The sequence below is a fragment of the Xenopus tropicalis genome, chromosome 3, assembly GCF_000004195.4.
Source record: "Xenopus tropicalis strain Nigerian chromosome 3, UCB_Xtro_10.0, whole genome shotgun sequence".
In the NCBI taxonomy this organism is placed as follows: domain Eukaryota; kingdom Metazoa; phylum Chordata; class Amphibia; order Anura; family Pipidae; genus Xenopus; species Xenopus tropicalis.
This window is the reverse complement of record NC_030679.2, coordinates 4,830,135-4,854,338: the sequence shown is the minus strand read 5'-3', so window position 1 is coordinate 4,854,338 and position 24,204 is coordinate 4,830,135. Positions and strand designations below refer to the sequence as shown.

The 24,204-nt window shown below is 49.8% G+C and overlaps 1 protein-coding gene across 2 annotated transcripts in view; it reads left to right on the top strand.

The window, feature by feature from the left end:
* The window catches only part of fgd4 (FYVE, RhoGEF and PH domain containing 4), a 62,003-nt gene that overhangs the window by 25,752 nt on the left and 12,047 nt on the right, over positions 1 to 24,204 (top strand). Inside the window, exons 1-3 of one of the 2 annotated variants that reach the window (XM_031898506.1) lie at positions 5,264 to 5,554; positions 16,765 to 16,908; positions 21,680 to 21,848. In XM_031898506.1, the coding sequence (XP_031754366.1) occupies positions 5,524 to 5,554; positions 16,765 to 16,908; positions 21,680 to 21,848 (344 nt within the window). In that variant the 5' untranslated portion in view covers positions 5,264 to 5,523. Of the gene's footprint in view, positions 1 to 5,263; positions 5,555 to 16,764; positions 16,909 to 21,679; positions 21,849 to 24,204 lie in introns of those variants that run through there. The other variant, XM_031898505.1, reaches the window with a different exon arrangement.

The following is a 24,204-nucleotide window of genomic DNA, read 5'->3' as shown; positions in this document are numbered from 1 at the left end:
ACAGCCCCTCCCCCTGGCACCATCTTGGCTTACTATACACACTGTCCCACAGTTACAGCCCCTCCCCCTGGCACCATCTTGCCTTACTATACACACTGTCCCACAGTTACAGCCCCTCCCCCTGGCACCCATCTTGCCTACTATACACACTGTCCTACAGTTACAGCCCCTCCCCCTGGCAACCCATCTTGCCTTACTATACACACTGGTCCCACAGTTACAGCCCCCCCCGGCACCATCTTGGCCTTACTATACACACTGTCCCACAGTTACAGCCCCTCCCCCTGGCACCATCTTGCCTTACTATACACACTGTCCCTCAGTTAACAGCCCTCCCCTGGCACCATCTTGCCTACTAATACACACTGTCCCACAGTTACAGCCCCCCCCCCTGCACCATCTTGCCTTACTATACACACTGTCCTACAGTTACAGCCCCTCCCCCCCTGGCACCATCTTGCCTTACTATAACACTGTCCCACAGTTACAGCCCTCCCCCTGGCACCATCTTGCCTTACTATACACACTGTCCCACAGTTACAGCCCCCCCCCCTGGCACCATCTTGCTTACTATACACACTGTCCACAGTTACAGCCCCCCGGCAACCATCTTGCCTTACTATACACACTGTCCCACAGTTACAGCCCCCCCTGGCACCATCTTTGCCTTACTATACACACTGTCCCACAGTTACAGCCCCTCCCCCTGGCACCATCTTGCCTTACTATACCACATGTCCCACAGTTACAGCCCCCTCCCCCTGGCACCATCTTGCCTTACTATACCACACTGTCCCACAGTTACACATCTTGCTTACTCAGCACTGTCCCACCAGCCCTGGCACCATCTTGCCTTACTATACACACTGTCCCACAGTTACAGCCCCCCCCCCTGGCACCATCTTGCCTTACTATACACACTGGTTACAGCCCTCCCCCCCTGGCACCATCTTGCTTACTATACACACTGTCCACAGTTACAGCCCCTCCCCCTGGCACCATCTTGCCTTACTATACACACTGTCCTACAGTTACAGCCCTCCCCCTGCACCATCTTGCCTTACTATACACACTGTCCCACAGTTACAGCCCTTACCATCTTGCCTTACTATACACACTGTCCCACAGTTACAGTCCCTCCCCCTGGCACCATCTTGCCTTACTATACACACTGTCCCCCAGTTACAGCCCCCCCCTGGCACCATCTTGCCTTACTATACACACTGTCCCACAGTTACAGCCCCCCCCCTGGCACCATCTTGCCTTACTATACACACTGTCCCACAGTTACAGCCCCTCCCCCGGCACCATCTTGCCTTACTATACACACTGTCCCACAGTTACAGCCCCGCCCCCTGGCACCATCTTGCCTTACTATACACACTGTCCCACAGTTACAGCCCCTCCCCCTGGCACCATCTTGCCTTACTATACACACTGTCCCACAGTTACAGCCCCCCCCCTGGCACCATCTTGCCTTACTATACACACTGTCCACAGTTACAGTCCCTCCCCCTGGCACCATCTTGCCTTACTATACACACTGTCCCACAGTTACAGCCCCTCCCCCTGGCACCATCTTGCCTTACTATACACACTGTCCCACAGTTACAGCCCCTCCCCCTGGCACCATCTTGCCTTACTATACACACTGTCCCACAGTTACAGCCCCCCCCCCCTGGCACCATCTTGCCTTACTATACACACTGTCCCACAGTTACAGCCCCTCCCCCTGGCACCATCTTGCCTTACTATACACACTGTCCCACAGTTACAGCCCCTCCCCCTGGCACCATCTTGCCTTACTATACACACTGTCCCACAGTTACAGCCCCTCCCCCTGGCACCATCTTGCCTTACTATACACACTGTCCCACAGTTACAGCCCCTCCCCCTGGCACCATCTTGCCTTACTATACACACTGTCCCACAGTTACAGCCCCTTCCCCTGGCACCATCTTGCCTTACTATACACACTGTCCCACAGTTACAGCCCCCCCCCCCCCTGGCACCATCTTGCCTTACTTACACACTGTCCCACAGTTACAGCCCCTCCCCCTGGCACCATCTTGCCTTACTATACACACTGTCCCACAGTTTACAGCCCCTCCCCCTGGCACCATCTTGCCTTACTATACACACTGTCCCACAGTTACAGCCCCTCCCCTGGCACCATCTTGGCCTTACTATACACACTGTCCCACAGTTACAGCCCCCCCCTGGCACCATCTTGCCTTACTATACACACTGTCCCACAGTTACAGCCCCCTCCCCCTGGCACCATCTTGGCTTACTATACACACTGTCCCACAGTTACAGCCCCTCCCCCTGGCACCATCTTGGCTTACTATACACACTGTCCCACAGTTACAGCCCCTCCCCCTGGCACCATCTTGCCTTACTATACACACTGTCCCACAGTTACAGCCCCTCCCCCTGGCACCATCTTGCCTTACTATACACACTGTCCTACAGTTACAGCCCCTCCCCCTGGCTCCATCTTGGCCTTACTATACACACTGTCCCAGAGTTACAGCCCCTCCCCCTGGCACCATCTTGCCTTACTATACACACTGTCCTACAGTTACAGCCCCTCCCCCTGGCACCATCTTGCCTTACTATACACACTGTCCCACAGTTACAGCCCCCCCTGGCACCATCTTGCCTTACTATACACACTGTCCCACAGTTACAGCCCCCCCCCCTGGCACCATCTTGCCTTACTATACACACTGTCCTACAGTTACAGCCCCTCCCCCTGGCACCATCTTGCCTTACTATACACACTGTCCCACAGTTACAGCCCCTACCCCTGGCACCATCTTGCCTTACTATACACACTGTCCTACAGTTACAGCCCCTCCCCCTGGCACCATCTTGCCTTACTATACACACTGTCCCACAGTTACAGCCCCTACCCCCTGGCACCATCTTGCCTTACTATACACACTGTCCTACAGTTACAGCCCCTCCCCCTGGCACCATCTTGCCTTACTATACACACTGTCCCACAGTTACAGCCCCCTACCCCTGGCACCATCTTGCCTTACTATACACACTGTCCCACAGTTACAGCCCCCCCCCCCCCCCTGGCACCATCTTGCCTTACTATACACACTGTCCCACAGTTACAGCCCCTCCCCCTGGCACCATCTTGCCTTACTATACACACTGTCCCACAGTTACAGCCCCTACCCCTGGCACCATCTTGCCTTACTATACACACTGTCCCACAGTTACAGCCCCCCCCCCCCTGGCACCATCTTGCCTTACTATACACACTGTCCCACAGTTACAGCCCCCCCCCCCCGGCACCATCTTGCCTTACTATACACACTGCCCCCCAGTTACAGCCCCTCCCCCCCTGGCACCATCTTGCCTTACTATACACACTGTCCCACAGTTACAGCCCCTCCCCCTGGCACCATCTTGCCTTACTATACACACTGTCCTACAGTTACAGCCCCTCCCCCTGGCACCATCTTGCCTTACTATACACACTGTCCCACAGTTACAGCCCCTCCCCCTGGCACCATCTTGCCTTACTATACACACTGTCCCACAGTTACAGCCCCTCCCCCTGGCACCATCTTGCCTTACTATACACACTGTCCCCCAGTTACAGCCCCCCCCTGGCACCATCTTGCCTTACTATACACACTGTCCCACAGTTACAGCCCCCCCCCTGGCACCATCTTGCCTTACTATACACACTGTCCCACAGTTACTTCCCCGCTCTGCTGGCACCATCTTGCCTTACTATACACACTGTCCCACAGTTACAGCCCCTCCCCCTGGCACCATCTTGCCTTACTATACACACTGTCCCACAGTTACAGCCCCTCCCCTGGCACCATCTTGCCTTACTATACACACTGTCCCACAGTTACAGTCCCTCCCCCTGGCACCATCTTGCCTTACTATACACACTGTCCCACAGTTACAGCCCCTCCCCCTGGCACCATCTTGCCTTACTATACACACTGTCCCACAGTTACAGCCCCTCCCCCTGGCACCATCTTGCCTTACTATACACACTGTCCCACAGTTACAGCCCCTCCCCCTGGCACCATCTTGCCTTACTATACACACTGTCCCACAGTTACAGTCCCTTCCCCTGGCACCATCTTGCCTTACTATACACACTGTCCCCACAGTTACAGCCCCTCCCCCTGGCACCATCTTGCCTTACTATACACACTGTTCCCACAGTTACAGCCCCTTCCCCTGGCACCATCTTGCCTTACTATACACACCGTCCCACAGTTACAGCCCCTCCCCCGGCACCATCTTGCCTTACTATACACACTGTCCTACAGTTACAGCCCCTCCCCCTGGCACCATCTTGCCTTACTATACACACTGTCCCACAGTTACTGCCCCTCTCTTCTGACACCATCTTGCCTTACTATACACACTGTCCCACAGTTACAGTCCCTTTCCCTGGCACCATCTTGCCTTACTATACACACTGTCCCACAGTTACAGCCCCTTCCCCTGGCACCATCTTGCCTTACTATACACACTGTCCCACAGTTACAGCCCCTTCCCCTGGCACCATCTTGCCTTACTATACACACTGTCCCACAGTTACAGCCCCTTCCCCTGGCACCATCTTGCCTTACTATACACACTGTCCCACAGTTACAGCCCTATCCCTGGCACCATCTTGCCTTACTATACACACTGTCCCACAGTTACAGCCCCTCCCCCTGGCACCATCTTGCCTTACTATACACACTGTCCCACAGTTACAGCCCCTTCCCCTGGCACCATCTTGCCTTACTATACACACTGTCCCACAGTTACAGCCCCTCCCCCTGGCACCATCTTGCCTTACTATACACACTGTCCCTCAGTTACACCCCTCCCCCTGACACCATCTTGCCTTACTATACACACTGTCCCACAGTTACAGCCCCTCCCCCTGGCACCATCTTGCCTTACTATACACACTGTCCCACAGTTACAGCCCCTCCCCCTGGCACCATCTTGCCTTACTATACACACTGTCCCACAGTTACAGCCCCTCCCCCTGGCACCATCTTGCCTTACTATACACACTATCCTACTATTGGGCACAGTGGTTACCCCATGGGTGCTGCCTTGCCCAGTCCCAGAAAGGCTGATTTACCTGCTTTGTTACCACCCACCCCGGGAGGTAGCAGCCATATAAATACATGGGTAGGTTTATAGGCTTGTGTTTGTAATGGGCCAAGTCGGCCGCCCTACCTGTCCCTGCCCCATAGCCAAACACTAAGCCAGGCTGCTGCTGCACGGTGGGAGTGCCCGGGGCTGGGGAGGAAGTTTGACATAAAGTGAAGAGGAGGAGGAGGAGAAGTGACAGCCCTGAATTGTTTTGGTCAGTAGAACAGAACAGGCAGTGTGAGAGCAGAATGTGAGCTCCCAGCAAGGGACCCGGCAACAGCGGCAGCAACAACGCCCGGAGCAAAGTCCCAGACTAAATACCTGGGGCCCCAGCACCTTTCATGTCTTAGGGTCTCAGTGCAACTTGGGTCCCAGATGTACACTAACGGGGTGCCACCTGGCTCAGGTAAGGCTCTCGGTGTTTCCTACTGTTTCATAGGGGACTATGGGGGGCTACGGGGGCCAGGGGGCCCATATACTGGGCACAGAGAAGCCCTGGGGGGGCAACAATAGAAACACAATCTAAACTTCTAACTGTATAACTAACAATGGGTTAATGTACTTGTTGTACAAAAGGGGTGCAAATAATGCTTTGCCTTGGGGCCCCCAGTATCAGTAGGGCCCCGTCCATAGACGTACAAAAGGGGTGCAAATAATGCTTTGCCTTGGGGCCCCCAGTATCAGTAGGGTCCCGTTGATAGACGTACAAAAGGGGTGCAAATAATGCTTTGCCTTGGGGCCCCCAGTATCAATAGGGCCCCGTCGATAGACGTATAAAAGGGCATGTTAGATTGTGTATTTGACTACCCCCCCATGGGGGCTTCAGCACAGGGCTTGTTTCAGAGTAATTTCTGTTTGTGTCCACTTGGGGCGCATTTTCATTGGAACCTATGGGTGATATTCAGGCTCCCACACATGTTATGGGGCAATAGGGCAAATAGAAACTTGTACCTGGGTTGCTTTGCTCTTTTTTTGTTTGTTTGTTTCCACCTAGTAAAAGGTTAGTTGCCCTTTAACGTGCAGCAGTTTATAGCAGCCTGAGTGATAGGGAACCGGTCTAAACCAATGTGTGACCTTGGCGCCCAGTCTGCGCCGCCCGTGGGTGCCTACGGCCTTAATTAGCTACATGGGTGCAGGTCACTGCGTTACTGCCACAGGGAATGAGACCGGGTGCATTTATATAATTATAGGTGCCAACGGCCAATCAGATCGCTGGGCTGACTGAGCAAAAGGAATTGCTGATTCTGCACGTTGGATTACTGCACTGCTGCACTTTAGCACCGAATGTTTGTAATTTAGCACCAGATGGTTTAATTGAGAGCCCTGGGGGGACTGCAGGGTGCAAAATATCTGTCGGACATGGGGGAGCCCCAAATGCTCCCTGTAATGTCCCCTTTAAGGGATAAAACTGGAGCCGTGTTCTGGGCTCGGCAAGGAAATCTGCCCCATTCCTGGGATTTCTGTTTGTGATGTTTGTGCCTCTGGCAGAGAGACAGCCGGGCAGCGATCCAACACGTGCAGCAGTCTGTGTACAGCGCCGAGTGCATCCGGAGTTGTAGTACAACAACAGCTGGAGGGCCAGACAGTGCAGGTGGAGGAGGAGGGGACAGTAGGACAAGATGGGGACAGTAGGGCAAGATGGAGACAGTAGGGTAAGATGGGGACAGTAGGGCAAGATGGGGACAGTAGGGCAAGATGGAGACAGTAGGACAAGATGGAGACAGTAGGGTAAGATGGAGACAGTAGGGCAAGATGGAGACAGTAGGGCAAGATGGGGACAGTAGGACAAGATGGAGACAGTAGGGTAAGATGGAGACAGTAGGGCAAGATGGAGACAGTAGGGCAAGATGGGGATAGTAGGGCAAGATGGAGACAGTAGGGCAAGATGGGGACAGTAGGGCAAGATGGAGACAGTAGGGCAAGATGGAGACAGTAGGACAAGATGGAGACAGTAGGGTAAGATGGAGACAGTAGGGCAAGATGGAGACAGTAGGGCAAGATGGGGACAGTAGGGCAAGATGGGGATAGTAGGGCAAGATGGAGACAGTAGGGCAAGATGGAGACAGTAGGGCAAGATGGAGACAGTAGGGCAAGATGGAGACAGTAGGGTAAGATGGGGACAGTAGGGCAAGATGGAGACAGTAGGGCAAGATGGAGACAGTAGGACAAGATGGAGACAGTAGGGTAAGATGGAGACAGTAGGGCAAGATGGAGACAGTAGGGCAAGATGGGGACAGTAGGGCAAGATGGGGATAGTAGGGTAAGATGGAGACAGTAGGGCAAGATGGAGACAGTAGGGCAAGATGGAGACAGTAGGGCAAGATGGAGACAGTAGGGTAAGATGGGGACAGTAGGGCAAGATGGGGACAGTAGGGCAAGATGGAGACAGTAGGGCAAGATGGAGACAGTAGGGCAAGATGGAGACAGTAGGGCAAGATGGAGACAGTAGGGCAAGATGGAGACAGTAGGGCAAGATGGAGACAGTAGGGCAAGATGGGGACAGTAGGGCAAGATGGAGACAGTAGGGCAAGATGGAGACAGTAGGGCAAGATGGAGACAGTAGGGCAAGATGGAGACAGTAGGGCAAGATGGAGACAGTAGGGCAAGATGGAGACAGTAGGGCAAGATGGAGACAGTAGGGCAAGATGGGGACAGTAGGGCAAGATGGAGACAGTAGGGCAAGATGGAGACAGTAGGGCAAGATGGAGACAGTAGGGCAAGATGGAGACAGTAGGGCAAGATGGAGACAGTAGGGCAAGATGGAGACAGTAGGGCAAGATGGGACAGTAGGGCAAGATGGAGACAGTAGGGCAAGATGGAGACAGTAGGGTAAGATGGGGACAGTAGGGCAAGATGGAGACAGTAGGGCAAGATGGAGACAGTAGGGCAAGATGGAGACAGTAGGGCAAGATGGAGACAGTAGGGCAAGATGGAGACAGTAGGGCAAGATGGAGACAGTAGGGCAAGATGGAGACAGTAGGGCAAGATGGAGACAGTAGGGCAGGATGGAGACAGTAGGGCAAGATGGAGACAGTAGGGCAAGATGGAGACAGTAGGGCAAGATGGAGACAGTAGGGCAAGATGGAGACAGTAGGGCAGGATATAGACTGCAGGTTTGGGTGGGAAATTGAACTCTCGGAACCAGTGGCACATGTAGAAGGATTGGGTCGTACAATGACAGAATTTAGTGGGCGCAGGTTGAGTTTCCTGCTCCACACACCAGCAGTATAGATCAGATTGCGCAGATCAGTATCGGACTGGGTGCCAGGGGCCCATTGGAGCTGCCCCCTTGATGCCCCTATCCCAGTCACTAGGCCCTACTCCACTTGCGGCTGTGATTGGGGGGGGGGGGCGCCCGTGCCCACATTTGGGCCCCATTGCGGCATTCCACCCAGGTACCAGACGGCTAATTAGTGGCTCCCTTAAGAACTTTTTGATTGAACAGTCAAGGTGTTTTGGATAAATGTCTGTCCAATTTGGTTGAGAGCAATTGGCCACTAGACATGGCGTCCCCCCGTGAGTGACAGAAAGGCACAAACATGGCTTCAAAGAGGGACGTATTTTTAGCTCCTGAAAATATTGTTCCAGTCCAGCTGTGCAGGAAAGCCGGGGGCCCAGAGAGAAATAACAGGCCGGGGGGGGGGGTTGGTTAAACAGGGACCTGTTGTTCCCCCACTCGGATTATTTAGGAACCAGATGGAGAAATCGCTGAGTAATTCGCCGACTCCCAGGGCTTTTGTTCTGTTCCACGAAGGCCCGGTCTGTTCTGCAGAATCTAAACATCACCGACCCGGAAACCTTTCATACGTCTGTGGCTGTTTGTGCAGCTGCTTTGGGCCCCGGTGTTTGGCCCTATTAGTATTCTGCCCCGGGATCCTATTCCGCTTTCTGGTTCTGACTCCTGAAACAATGTAGCAGCAGGCACTTTGTTAATGAGCTGCAGTCAGAACCGGCGTTACTGAGAATACAAACAGCCAGAGACTGTGTTTAATAGCAATTTGTGAGACTGACTGCATTAGTTGTGGGGGGGCCCCGAGGAGACCGTAAGAGAGATCTCCGTGTATAAAGGGATGGATAGTGGGCTCTGTGGCCCTCCCATGGGCAAAGGATTGTGGGTAAAAATAAAGGCAGATCGGCGTGGAGCTGGGAGATAAAATTCACAGATCTCCAGTCTAAGACCCCCCAACCAGAGCCGGGCCTAGTAGTATTGGCACCCAATGCCCCCTCAGCTTTCTCACCCCCAACCCATCCCTCGCTCAACCTACCCCCCAACCCATCCCTCACTCAACCTACCCCCCAACCCATCCTCACTCAACCTACCCCCCAACCCATCCCCTCACTACCCACCACCCATCCCCGCCAACCTCCCCCCAACCCATCCCTCACTTCACCCTAACCCCCCCAACCATCCCTCACTCAACCTACCCCCCCAACCCCATCCCTCACTCAACTTACCCCCCAACCCATCCCTCACTCAACCTACCCCCCAACCCATCCTCACTCACCTACCCCCAACCCATCCCTCATCACCTACCCCCAACCCATCCCTCACTCAACCTACCCCCCAACCCCATCTCTCACTCAACCTACCCCCCCAACCCATCCCCAACCTCCCCCCATCCCACTCAACCTACCCCCAACCCATCCCTCACTCAACCTACCCCCCCCAACCCATCTCTCACTCAACCTACCCCCAACCCATCCCTCACTCAACCTACCCCCAACCCATCTCTCACCAACCTACCCCCCCAACCCATACTCTCACTCAACCTACCCCCCAACCCATCCCTCACTCAACCTACCCCCCCAACCCATCTCTCACTCAACCTACCCCCAACCCATCCCTCACTCAAACCTACCCCCACCCATCCCTCACTCAACCTACCCCCCAACCCATCCCTCACTCAACCTACCCCCCAACCCATCCCTCACTCAACCTACCCCCCAAACCTATCGCTCACTCAAACCTACCCCCCAACCCATCCCTCACTCAACCTACCCCTAACCCATCCTTCACGCAACCTACCCCCCAACCCATCCCTCACTTAACCTACCCCCCAACCCATCTCTCACTCAACCTACCCCCCAAACCCATCCCTCACTCAACCTACCCCCCCAACCCATCTCTCACTCAACCTACCCCCAACCCATCCCTCACTCAACCTACCCCCCCAACCCATCTCTCACTCAACCTACCCCCCAACCCATCCCTCACTCAACTCCCTACCCCCCAACCCATCTCTCACTCAAACCTACCCCCCAACCAACCCCCCAACCCATCTCTCACTCAACCTACCCCCAACCCATCCCTCACTCAACCTACCCCCCCAACCCATCTCTCACTCAACCTACCCCCCACCCATCCCTCACTCAACCTACCCCCACCCATCTCTCACTCAACCTCCCACCCATCCATCACTCAACCTACCCCCACCCATCCCTCACTCAACTTAACCTCCACCCATCCCTCACTCAACCTACCCCCACCCCATCCCTCACTCAACCTAGCCCCCACCCATCCCTCACTCAACTTAACCTCACCCCATCCTCACTCAACCTACCCCCACCCATCCCTCACTCAACCTACCCCCACCCATCCCTCACTCAACTTAAACCTCCACCATCCCTCACTCACCTACCCCCCCACCTCATCCCTCACTCAACCTACCCCCACCCATCCCTCACTCAACTTAACCTCCACCCATCCTCACTCAAACCTACCCCCCCACCCATCCTCACTCAACCTACCCCACCCATCCCTCACTCAACTTAACTCCACCCATCCCTCACTCAACCTACCCCCAACCCATCCCTCACTCAAACCTACCCCCCCCATCCCTCACTCAACCTACCCCCCCAACCCATCCCTCACTCAACCTACCCCCAACCCATCCCTCACTCAACCTACCCCCCACCATCCCTCACTCACCTACCCCCAACCCATCCCTCACTCAACACCACCCCAACCCATCCCTCACTCAACCTACCCCCCAACCCAAGGCATAAAACTTCCTATCCTCAGTTCTAGCCCTGCCGCCGTCTTCTGTTAGACTACAACTCCCAGCATCCCTGACAGTCTAAAGACAGTCGAGATCTCTGCTTTAAAATTCTACCCTCATAACTGCCCAGTATAGAACAGATTGAGCTGGGGATGGAGACCCCCCCCCTCTCTGGTGCACAGATGATGATATTTATAAGCTATTTTTTGGATTATTATTATTAACATTTATTTATAAAGTGCCAACATATCCCGCAGCGCTGTACAATAAGTGGGTTACATACATTGGGCATACAGAGTAACATATAAAGCAATCAATAACCGATACAGGAGGGGAAGGGAGCCCTGCCCAAAAGAGCTTACACTCTACAAGGAGTAACATATAAAGCAATCAGTAACCGATACAGGAGGGGAAGAGGGCCCTGCCCAAAAGAGCTTACACTCTACAAGGAGTAACATATAAAGCAATCAGTAACCGATACAGGAGGGGAAGGGAGCCCTGCCCAAAAGAGCTTACAACTCTACAAGGAGTAACATATAAAGCAATCAGTAACCGATACAGGAGGGGAAGGGAGCCCTGCCCAAAAGAGCTTACACTCTACAAGGAGTAACATATAAAGCAACCAATAACCGATACAAGAGGTGAAGAGAGCCCTGCCTAAAAGAGCTTACACTCTACAAGGAGTAACATATAAAGCAATCAGTAACCGATACAGGAGGGGAAGAGAGCCCTGCCCCAAAGAGCTTACACTCTACAAGGAGTAACATATAAAGCAATCAATAACCGATACAAGAGGTGAAGAGAGCCCTGCCTAAAAGAGCTTACACTCTACAAGGAGTAACATATAAAGCAATCAGTAACCGATACAGGAGGGAAGGAGAGCCCTGCCCCCAAAGAGCTTACACTCTACAAGGAGTAACATATAAAGCAATCAGTAACTGATACAGGGGGGAAGAGAGCCCCTGCCCAAAAGAGCTTACACTCTACAAGGAGTAACATATAAAGCAATCAGTAACCGATACAGGAGGGGAAGAGAGCCCTGCCCCAAAGAGCTTACACTCTACAAGGAGTAACATATAAAGCAATCAGTAACCGATACAGGAGGGGAAGAGAGCCCTGCCCCAAAGAGGCTTACACTCTACAAGGAGTAACATATAAAGCAATCAGTAAACCGATACAGGAGGGGAAGGGAGCCCTGCCCCAAAGAAGCTTACACTCTACAAGGAGTAACATATAAAGCAATCAGTAACCGATACAGGAGGGGAAGAGAGCCCTGCCCCAAAGAGCTTACACTCTACAAGGAGTAACATATAAAGCAATCAGTAACCGATACAGGAGGGGAAAGGGAAGCCCTGCCCCAAAAGAGCTTACACTCTACAAGGAGTAACATATAAAAGCAATCAATAACCGATACAGGGAGGGGAAGAGAGCCCTGCCCAAAAGAGCTTACACTCTACAGAGGAGTAACATATAAAGCAATCAGTAACCGATACAGGAGGGGAAGAGAGCCCTGCCCAAAAGAGCTTACACTCTACAAGGAGTAACATATAAAGCAATCAGTAACCGATACAGGAGGGGAAGGGAGCCCTGCCCAAAAGAGCTTACACTCTACAAGGAGTAACATATAAAGCAATCAGTAACCGATACAAGAGGGGAAGGGAGCCCTGCCCCAAAGAGCTTACACTCTACAAGGAGTAACATATAAAGCAATCAATAACCGATACAGGAGGGGAAGAGAGCCCTGCCCCAAAGAGCTTACTCTCTACTTATACATAATTATATATATGAGTGACATATTCCAGTCTAGAAGTGCAGCTCCATTAAATATCTAGAGTGCGACTCAGTATAAAAAGTATAAATCCAGAGCCGGAACTACTTTCATGGGATCCCTGCTCATTGGTTAACGATTCGGGTAAATATGGGGCCTATTAATAGTCGCTGGGAGAATGAGGCGGAATCCATGCAGCGAGGAATGCGAGCGCAGACAATGCGCCATTGTGTCCAAAGCAGAAATTACAAACAATTTAAAAAAAAAGAAAGACAAGTCGCTTGGCCCTGGGCATTCCCTCCAATGAGCCCTGACATTTGCTTCCGACAGTTTCCTCTCCCCGTGTTTGTGTTTTGGTGGATTTGTTTCAACTTCCCCACGTCTGCCAGTATATTTATTAAAAATGTATTATAAGGGATAATGTACCCCCTACTGTAAATGATAAGGATATTAGCAGTCACTGAGGGGTTCTGTGCCCAAATAAAGGCACAAGGCTGCAGGCTGAGTTATACAGGGAACTCTGAGTATCACTCATGTATTATAAGGGATAATGTACCCCCTACTGTAAATGATAAGGATATTAGCAGTCACTGAGGGGTTCTGTGCCCCCCATATAAAGGCACAAGGCTGCAGGCTGAGTTATACAGGGAACTCTGAGTATCACTCATGTATTATAAGGGATAATGTACCCCCTACTGTAAATGATAAGGATATTAGCAGTCCACTGAGGGGTTCTGTGCCCCCCATATAAAGGCACAAGGCTGCAGGCTGAGTTATACAGGGAACTCTGAGTATCACTCGTGTATTATAAGGGATAATGTACCCCCTACTGTAAATGATAAGGATATTAGCAGTCACTGAGGGGTTCTGTGCCCCCCATATAAAGGCACAAGGCTGCAGGCTGAGTTATACAGGGAACTCTGAGTATCACTCATGTATTATAAGGGATAATGTACCCCCTACTGTAAATGATAAGGATATTAGCAGTCACTGAGGGGTTCTGTGCCCCCCATATAAAGGCACAAGGCTGCAGGCTGAGTTATACAGGGAACTCTGAGTATCACTCGTGTATTATAAGGGATAATGTACCCCCTACTGTAAATGATAAGGATATTAGCAGTCACTGAGGGGTTCTGTACCCATATAAATGCACAAGGCTTTAGCGGGGTGACTGTTACCCCAATGTTTCTATATATCTGTAACCTTGTTATGGGCTAAGGGGGCCCAGCCTGAAGGCCAGTTAGGGGGGGATTTGTGGTGAGTGCTTATTTGTGCCCTGGGTACCCCTGGAACTATAGCGGGGTGACTGTTACCCCAATGTTTCTATATATCTGTAACCTTGTTATGGGCTAAGGGGGCCCAGCCTGAAGGCCAGTTAGGGGGGGATTTGGGGTGAGTGCTTATTTGTGCCCTGGGTACCCCTGGAAACTATAGCGGGGTGACTGTTACCTCCAATGTTTCTATATATCTGTAACCTTGTTATGGGCTAAGGGGGCCCAGCCTGAAGGCCAGTTAGGGGGGATTTGGGGTGAGTGCCTTATTTGTGCCCTGGGTACCCCTGGAACTATAGCAGGGTGACTGTTACCCCCAATGTTTCTAATATATCTGTAACCTTGTTATGGGCTAAGGGGGCCCAGCCTGAAGGCCAGTTAGGGGGGGATTTGGGGTGAGTGCTTATTTGTGCCCTGGGTACCCCTGGAACTATAGCGGGGTGACTGTTACCCCAATGTTTCTATATATCTGTAACCTTGTTATGGGCTAAGGGGGCCCAGCCTGAAGGCCAGTTAGGGGGGATTTGGGGTGAGTGCTTATTTGTGCCCTGGGTACCCCTGGAACTATAGCAGGGTGACTGTTACCCCAATGTTTCTATATATCTGTAACCTTGTTATGGGCTAAGGGGGCCCAGCCTGAAGGCCAGTTAGGGGGGGATTTGGGGTGAGTGCTTATTTGTGCCCTGGGTACCCCTGGAACTATAGCGGGGTGACTGTTACCCCAATGTTTCTATATATCTGTAACCTTGTTATGGGCTAAGGGGACAATAAGGTATTAACACTTATTTGTTCCCTAGATATTCCTGGAACATCCTTCATATATCCGTTTAAATAGCACCAACATATTCCACAGCACTGTACAAAGATTATATATCATTCACCTCAGTCCCTGCCGCAGTGGAGCTGACACTGCTAGTTGTACATACAAACACCCCTAATAAGATTAAACATGAAAGAACATTGGTTGCTGCAAACTTTAAATACAAGAGAAGAATTATCGTTTAATATCACACTTCTTACTGCTTCCTGTTGTGTTCCGGTAAATACAGAGAGGAGATGCAGCGCTTTGTGTTTCACTTGTGTTGCTACACAGCTAAATATGTAACTTATACTTATAAATATACTCATACAGACAGTGAGGCTTGAGGTTTAAGCTTCTCTGTATATTTGTATTTATACATATGGGTAGGGGGTGCCATAGTGTTTCCCTTAGACAGTACAGTATGGGGGTACAGCTTATTGTGTGCCCAGAACATTCCCTCTCTGTATATTTGTATTTATACATATGGGTAGGGGGTGCCATAGTGTTTCCCTTAGACAGTACAGTATGGGGGTACAGCTTATTGTGTGCCCAGAACATTCCTTCTCTGTATATTTGTATTTATACATATGGGTAGGGGGTGCCATAGTGTTTCCCTTAGACAGTACAGTATGGGGGTACAGCTTATTGTGTGCCCAGAACATTCCTTCTCTGTATATTTGTATTTATACATATGGGTAGGGGGTGCCATAGTGTTTCCCTTAGACAGTACAGTATGGGGGTACAGCTTTATTGTGTGCCCAGAACATTCCTTCTCTGTATATTTGTATTTATACATATGGGTAGGGGGTGCCATAGTGTTTCCTTAGACAGTACAGTATGGGGGTACAGCTTATTGTGTGCCCAGAACATTCCTTCTCTGTATATTTGTATTTATACATATGGGTAGGGAGGTGCCATAGTGTTTCCCTTAGACAGTAACAGTATGGGGGGTACAGCTTATTGTGTGCCCAGAACATTCCTTCTCTGTATATTTGTATTTATACATATGGGTAGGGGTGCCATAGTGTTTCCCTTAGACAGTACAGTATGGGGGTACAACTTATTGTGTGCCCAGAACATTCCCTCTCTGTATATTTGTATTTATACATATGGGTAGGGGGTGCCATAGTGTTTCCCTTAGACAGTACAGTATGGGGGTACAGCTTATTGTGTGCCCAGAACATTCCTTCTCTGTATATTTGTATTTATACATATGGGTAGGGGGTGCCATAGTGTTTCCCTTAGACAGTACAGTATGGGGGTACAGCTTATTGTGTGCCCAGAACATTCCTTCTCTGTATATTTGTATTTATACATATGGGTAGGAGGTGCCATAGTGTTTCCCTTAGACAGTACAGTATGGGGGTACAGCTTATTGTGTGCCCAGAACATTCCTTCTCTGTATATTTGTATTTATACATATGGGTAGGAGGTGCCATAGTGTTTCCCATAGACAGTACAGTATCAGCTCAGAGCGTCATTCCTCCCCTGACACCAGGTTACCAGTTACACGGCCAGTGAATCATTTACTCACTAATCTTGCTGCGCTACCGATAAGAAACACGGGGCAGGTAAAGGTGCTTGGAGTCACATGGTACAGTCACTGGGCTGGGTATTCTTAAAGGGACAGTAGCGCCATTAATTGTGCATAGGCATTCATATATGTGTGTGTATATATATATATTTTTTATATTTTGTTTTGGGGAGGGAAGGGCACATATAAATTTTCTGTACTATGACGCTAACCAGAATTCTGACATTTCTGCTCCTTTGCAGGCAGCAGCGTTCACTGTCCCCGAGTTCTCCCCATCTGGAAACCCATCTCGTCCAGCACAGACCGACTAGTGGATCAGAATGAGCAGGAGCAAAGGGTGAGAAGGAAGGAGCTCAGCAAATCCCCTTCGCTACAGAAGCCCGCAGGTAATGGCAAACCGACATCCGCATTTGGCTTTACTTCCCCTTTAATCTGCACTTTCATGGAAGGAACAGTCTGTAATCAGTCCCAGGAAAATGGGCATTGAGTTTACATGGAGGATCTCGGCCATAAGGGTCTATGGTAGAAACAAGAGGGGGTCAGTGAAGGTTGTCATTGGCTGGACCCATAGGGAGGTCCTCTACTATTTTGGCACGCAGAGCTTGCAATTTAATTTCCACACTAGGGCCACATTCTTCAGGAGCCAATTACCTTCCTGCATAATGTAGGTCTATGAGAACCCACGGAATCATGGGGGGAAGAACATAAGTCCCCTTGTTGGAATCGAACCTGGGACCCCCCAGCACTGAGACTGGCCGGGAGTTGGGGAGTTATCGGGTTGCAGTGACCACGATCCTGTTCGTTAGAAATGACTAATTAGGGACATGGCATTTGGGGAACTTTCCCGTTTGCACTTCCTGTTCTTAGGAAAGGGAAGCCGCCGCCGCTGCCTTCAGATTTTCATGCTGCCATGAAACAAAGAAAGCCAATCAATTCCCTAATTAATAGGTTTTTGGGTGAAGTTTCCCTTTAATTATTTAGGTAAGTTAGTAGGGTACACCCTTGTGGCCCAATCAGTGGTGGGGGTGGAGCAAACAAAGTTCCCAGTTTCTCGGCAGCCCAGTCCAATCCTGTTTGTGCAGGGGGCTTGTATCCCATAGCAACCAGTGAGGGGTTACTGAGGGGCAGGGCTTTTAGGAGAGTGGGTGGGGTTTGGATGAATCATGGGGCAAGTTTTTGGCATAATGGGGAGGATCAGGGGCAATTTATTTTTCATTCTACTTAGCAGGTCCAAATGCCAAGGGGGCCCCAGTAACGTAGTCGTATGGGGGCCCCATGTTTAGTGGGTGGTGCTTATCCCATTGGCCTCTGTCCCTGATCTCAGGTGGTTCCTAGGGCTGTGACTTTATTCAACCTGAGCTACTATATCACTGCCTTGGGCTTTGGGCCTGAGTTACAGAACCAACGGGTCGGATTTCTGTCTCATCCGTTTGCAATTAGCGGGAGCTCAATAACGAGGGGCTCATCTGGCCGGCTGCCCCCATCTGCCCTCGCTAATGGCGTTAGCTCTGCGGCCGAGGACACAAGGGCTTTATTTTCCCAGCCCAGATAATAAATACAGATAATAAATAGGATCCGGGCAGGACCCCCCCCCCCCTCGCTGGCTCGCGGCCAATCCCTTCAGATGATTGGATAAAAGGCCGTTAAGTAATTTAATGTTATTTACAGCGATTCAGGCGGGTTTGATGGGATCGGCACTTGGGCGACCTCGGCCTCCGACAGAAACTGTCAGCGCTGCAGCTATTTCCATCCAGGTTATTTACTAAATAATGGGGAGCTACCCTCTTGTCCTGGCTGCCCCCCCACGTGCCCACCAACACAGCACATTGGCAGCAGAGGTAACTGTGCCAGGGCAGGCGAACCCAGTAAGCCATGGGTAGCTCCAGTTGGGTCATTTATCAACACTGGGAAAATTTGGGCCTAACCCGTGGCAACCAATCAAATTGCTGCATTCATAGTTCTACCTGCAGCTGGCTTAAAATCACGAGTTGGTTGCTATGGGATTACTGGCCATGGGCAATGTTGCCCAGGTTTGATAAATGACTAAAGTACAGGTATGAGATCCCTTATCCAGAAACCCATTATCCAGAAAGTTCCGAATTACGGAAATGCCATCTCCTATAGACTCTATTATAAGCAAATAATTCTAATTATTTGAAATGTATTTTCTTTTTCTCTGTAATAATAAAACAGTACCTGTACTTGATCCCAACTAAGATATAATTACCCCTTATTGGGCAGAACAGCCCTATTGGGTTTATTTAATGGTTAAATGATTCCCTTTTCTCTGTAATAATAAAGCAGTACCTGTACTTGATCCCAACTAAGATATAATTACCCCTTATTGGGGCAGAACAGCCCTATTGGGTTTATTTAATGGTTAAATGATTCCCTTTTCTCTGTAATAATAAAACAGTACCTGTACTTGATCCCAACTAAGATATAATTACCCCTTATTGGGGGTAGAACTGCCCTATTGGGTTTATTTAATGGTTAAATGATTCCCTTTTCTCTGTAATAATAAAACAGTACCTGTACTTGATCCCAACTAAGATATAATTACCCCTTATTGGGGCAGAACAGCCCTATTGGGTTTATTTCATGGTTAAATGATTCCCTTTTCTCTGTAATAATAAAACAGTACCTGTACTTGATCCCAACTAAGATATAATTACCCCTTATTGGGGCAGAACAGCCCTATTGGGTTTATTTAATGGTTAAATGATTCCCTTTTCTCTGTAATAATAAAACAGTACCTGTACTTGATCCCAACTAAGATATAATTACCCCTTATTGGGGCAGAACAGCCCTATTGGGTTTATTTCATGGTTAAATGATTTAACCATTTAGTAAATAAGACCAAGGGCCCCCCCGGGAGTTGCTAACAAGCTGCACGAAGGCAGTTCCTACCCAGTAGCCCAAAGGTTCCGACTCCAGGAAACAGGTCCCTCGTTGCCCCCCAGACCTCCCCGCGCTGAGAGGATGCGCCGCGTATCCTGTGCCGGAGTTTAATGCCGGGCTTGGCCTTCCCAGCTCTCTGGGGACGGGAGTCAGATGCGCAGGGGGGTCTGGGAAGGGCCCCTGAATGCATTAGGCAGGGCTGGGCCCCTATAGTCAGCATGTTCCCTACTGCCCCCCGGGGGTCACCCTGTGTGTGTGCCAATCTCGCAGATCAGACCCAACAGCTGGGACAGACACCCCCCCAGTATGGCAGACTCTGTACTAACTGGGCATTGGTACTAGGAATTATGGGGGGATAGGACTTTTTTTTTAGAAAACATCCCACAACAGTGACCCCCCTTCTATAAAGGAACATTGGGGTGCACTATCCAGTGAGGGGCAAAGTGATGATGATGATGAGCCCCAGTCAGTCCAATAGTTAATTATAATGAGGTGTGAGAGCTGTATTGGTCTGGGGTGTCAGGGGCCCACCCCAATTGCACCCTTTCCCCCCCTTGGAGAGGGCCGGCACATATTGCCCCAGGCGGGGGCAGTAAAGGATGCACCAGTGCACATGGTTCTAGGTGGGGGGGCACTGGTGCATGTAGTTCCCAGCGGGGGGAACGGGCTGGGACAGTGGGGGACATGGGGCCCATTGGGTTTTCCCTGGTGTGAGAGTAGAATCGATACCGGTCTCCGGCACACAGTTGCCCAAAGTTGGGTTCCACCAATAGAGGGCACCACTCCAGCCGACTGCCAAGTAAACTGCTTTTCTATTGGTTTATACCAGGGACTCTCAAACTAAGGGCCGGCCCCCCAAGGTAATTTACTTGGCCCCTGCTGTGTCCTCACCCCTGGCTACTACTTGCCAGACGCACCGGGAGCAAGGAGCCGGAGGACGCAGCGGGGGGCAGGCCATAGTTTGAGGGCTAGAGTCCGAGAAAAGGGAATCATTTAACCATGAAATAAACCCAATAGGGCTGTTCTGCCCCAATAAGGGGTAATTATATCTTAGTTGGGATCAAGTACAGGTACCGTTTTATTATTACAGAGAAAAGGGAATCATTTAACCATTAAATAAACCCAATAGGGCTGTTCTGCCCCAATAAGGGGTAATTATATCTTAGTTGGGATCAAGTACAGGTACTGTTTTATTATTACAGAGAAAAGGGAATCATTTAACCATGAAATAAACCCAATAGGGCTGTTCTACCCCCAATAAGGGGTAATTATATCTTAGTTGGGATCAAGTACAGGTACTGTTTTATTATTACAGAGAAAAGGGAATCATTTAACCATGAAATAAACCCAATAGGGCTGTTCTGCCCCAATAAGGGGTAATTATATCTTAGTTGGGATCAAGTACAGGTACTGTTTTATTATTACAGAGAAAAGGGGATCATTTAACCATGAAATAAACCCAATAGGGCTGTTCTACCCCCAATAAGGGGTAATTATATCTTAGTTGGGATCAAGTACAGGTACTGTTTTATTATTACAGAGAAAAGGGAATCATTTAACCATTAAATAAACCCAATAGGGCTGTTCTACCCCCAATAAGGGGTAATTATATCTTAGTTGGGATCAAGTACAGGTACTGTTTTATTATTACAGAGAAAAGGGAATCATTTAACCATTAAATAAACCCAATAGGGCTGTTCTGCCCCAATAAGGGGATAACGGGTTTCCGGATAAGGGATCCCATACCTGTATAACCACTAAAACTAACTGTAGATATTAGTATAGTTTAACTTGCCCTTTAAACGACAGGCAGCTGTCATCTTTGGGGTGACACAATGACTCCTATATCCTTATTGAGGGAGCGGCTGGATTTCCTCCGAGCAACTCCCTGTAATGTCCCATGTGACGGAAACCCCCGGAATGCTGAATGTGCCGACATTGTCACGGAGAGAGTGACCTGTGGGTGGGGTGCGGGGTGCGGGGGGCACCCAAAATGGGGCCTCTTTGATGTCATACACCGTCATTGAGTCTGTATAAGGCACTTGTGTAGCTTTAATTCCATTAACGCTGGGAATTGGTGTATGACTGCACTGGTATTTAAGCAGCCATGTAGCATGGTATGGCTATTAAAGGGATGGGATGGCTGATAATCTTCGTAGGGGCGTGTCCTGTACTGTGATGTCATTATAGGAAATTATTCTGTGCTATGATGTCATTGCAGGCTAATGTGCCCCCCCACCTTTGTGTTTCTGACAGTTCCCCCAAAGCCGGAAATTCTGACCACATCTCCGTCTCCGCAAAAACCCCAAACTCCCATCAGCCGGACCTTTCCCAGGGGGCGGCCAAAGATGGAGGACGTGACGTCCAACTCAGGGGAAAAGCCGACGAAGATCTCGGATCTCATCAGTCGCTTCGAAGGCGGCAGGTACGCCCTGAAATTAAGGGATAATGTACCCCCTACTGTACATGATAAGGATATTAGCAGTCACTGAGGGGTTCTGTGCCCCCCATATAAAGGCACAAGGCTGCAGGCTGAGTTATACAGGGAACTCTGAGTATCACTCATGTATTATAAGGGATAATGTACCCCCTACTGTAAATGATAAGGATATTAGCAGTCACTGAGGGGTTCTGTGCCCATATAAGGCACAAGGCTGCAGGCTGAGTTATACAGGGAACTCTGAGTATCACTCATGTATTATAAGGGATAATGTACCCCCTACTGTAAATGATAAGGATATTAGCAGTCACTGAGGGGTTCTGTGCCCCCCATATAAAGGCACAAGGCTGCAGGCTGAGTTATACAGGGAACTCTGAGTATCACTCATGTATTATAAGGGATAATGTACCCCCTACTGTAAATGATAAGGATATTAGCAGTCACTGAGGGGTTCTGTGCCCATATAAAGGCACAAGGCTGCAGGCTGAGTTATACAGGGAACTCTGAGTATCACTCATGTATTATAAGGGATAATGTACCCCCTACTGTAAATGATAAGGATATTAGCAGTCACTGAGGGGGTCTGTGCCCCCCATATAAAGGCACAAGGCTGCAGGCTGAGTTATACAGGGAACTCTGAGTATCACTCATGTATTATAAGGGATAATGTACCCCCTACTGTAAATGATAAGGATATTAGAAGGCAATGCTAGTGAAACTCCCTACCCCCCTTTGGGGGAAGCGCTCCCTCCGCACGTGGAACGCGGCGATGACAGGCAGTGGAATGAGGGATGAGATGTTTATTTTGGCCTTAGCACCTGGTTTCCTCTGCTGAGAGTCGGTCCCTCCCCAGAAATAAGGAATTAATTGGCCGCTCCATTGTTTATTGTGCAGCGACAGTGATGGATATTAAAGCGAGTCGAGCTGAACTTCCCATATTCTCTGGCTGAGACGTGATCCGGCCTCTAATGGCCCCACACGTGGCTTTGTCATAACCAACCAGTCTGCTCTGCATTTCAGTTAGATTTATGGTTTCTACTGATCAGGGTTCATTTCATAGGGAAACACTATGGCACCCCCTACCCATATGTATAAATACAAATATACAGAGAAGGAATGTTCTGGGCACACAATAAGCTGTACCCCCATACTGTACTGTCTAAGGGAAACACTATGGCACCCCTACCCATATGTATAAATACAAATATACAGAGAAGGAATGTTCTGGGCACACAATAAGCTGTACCCCCATACTGTACTGTCCAAGGGAAACACTATGGCACCCCCTACCCATATGTATAAATACAAATATACAGAGAAGGAATGTTCTGGGCACACAATAAGCTGTACCCCCATACTGTACTGTCTAAGGGAAACACTATGGCACCCCCTACCCATATGTATAAATACAAATATACAGAGAAGGAATGTTCTGGGCACACAATAAGCTGTACCCCCATACTGTACTGTCTAAGGGAAACACTATGGCACCCCCTACCCATATGTATAAATACAAATATACAGAGAGGGAATGTTCTGGGCACACAATAAGCTGTACCCCATACTGTACTGTCTAAGGGAAACACTATGGCACCTCCTACCCATATGTATAAATACAAATATACAGAGAGGGAATGTTCTGGGCACACAATAAGCTGTACCCCCATACTGTACTGTCTAAGGGAAACACTATGGCACCCCCTACCCATATGTATAAATACAAATATACAGAGAAGGAATGTTCTGGGCACACAATAAGCTGTACCCCCATACTGTACTGTCTAAGGGAAACACTATGGCACCTCCTACCCATATGTATAAATACAAATATACAGAGAAGGAATGTTCTGGGCACACAATAAGCTGTACCCCCATACTGTACTGTCTAAGGGAAACACTATGGCACCCCCTACCCATATGTATAAATACAAATATACAGAGAGGGAATGCTCTGGGCACTCAGTAAGCTGTACCCCCATACTGTACTGTCTAAGGGAAACACTATGGCACCCCCTACCCATATGTATAAATACAAATATACAGAGAGGGAATGTTCTGGGCACACAATAAGCTGTACCCCCATACTGTACTGTCTAAGGGAAACACTATGGCACCCCCTACCCATATGTATAAATACAAATATACAGAGAAGGAATGTTCTGGGCACACAATAAGCAATACCAGTGGTAATTAGTGAATTATTAAGTACATGAATAGCACGAGGCCCTCACTGTCGGTTCCATCTGCCCAGTCTGTGACTTTGTGCTTTTGGAATGTATATTTGGGAGGAAGTGAGCAAGAGAAGCAGAACCGGGTCCCCCCCACATTGAGGAAGTCCCAC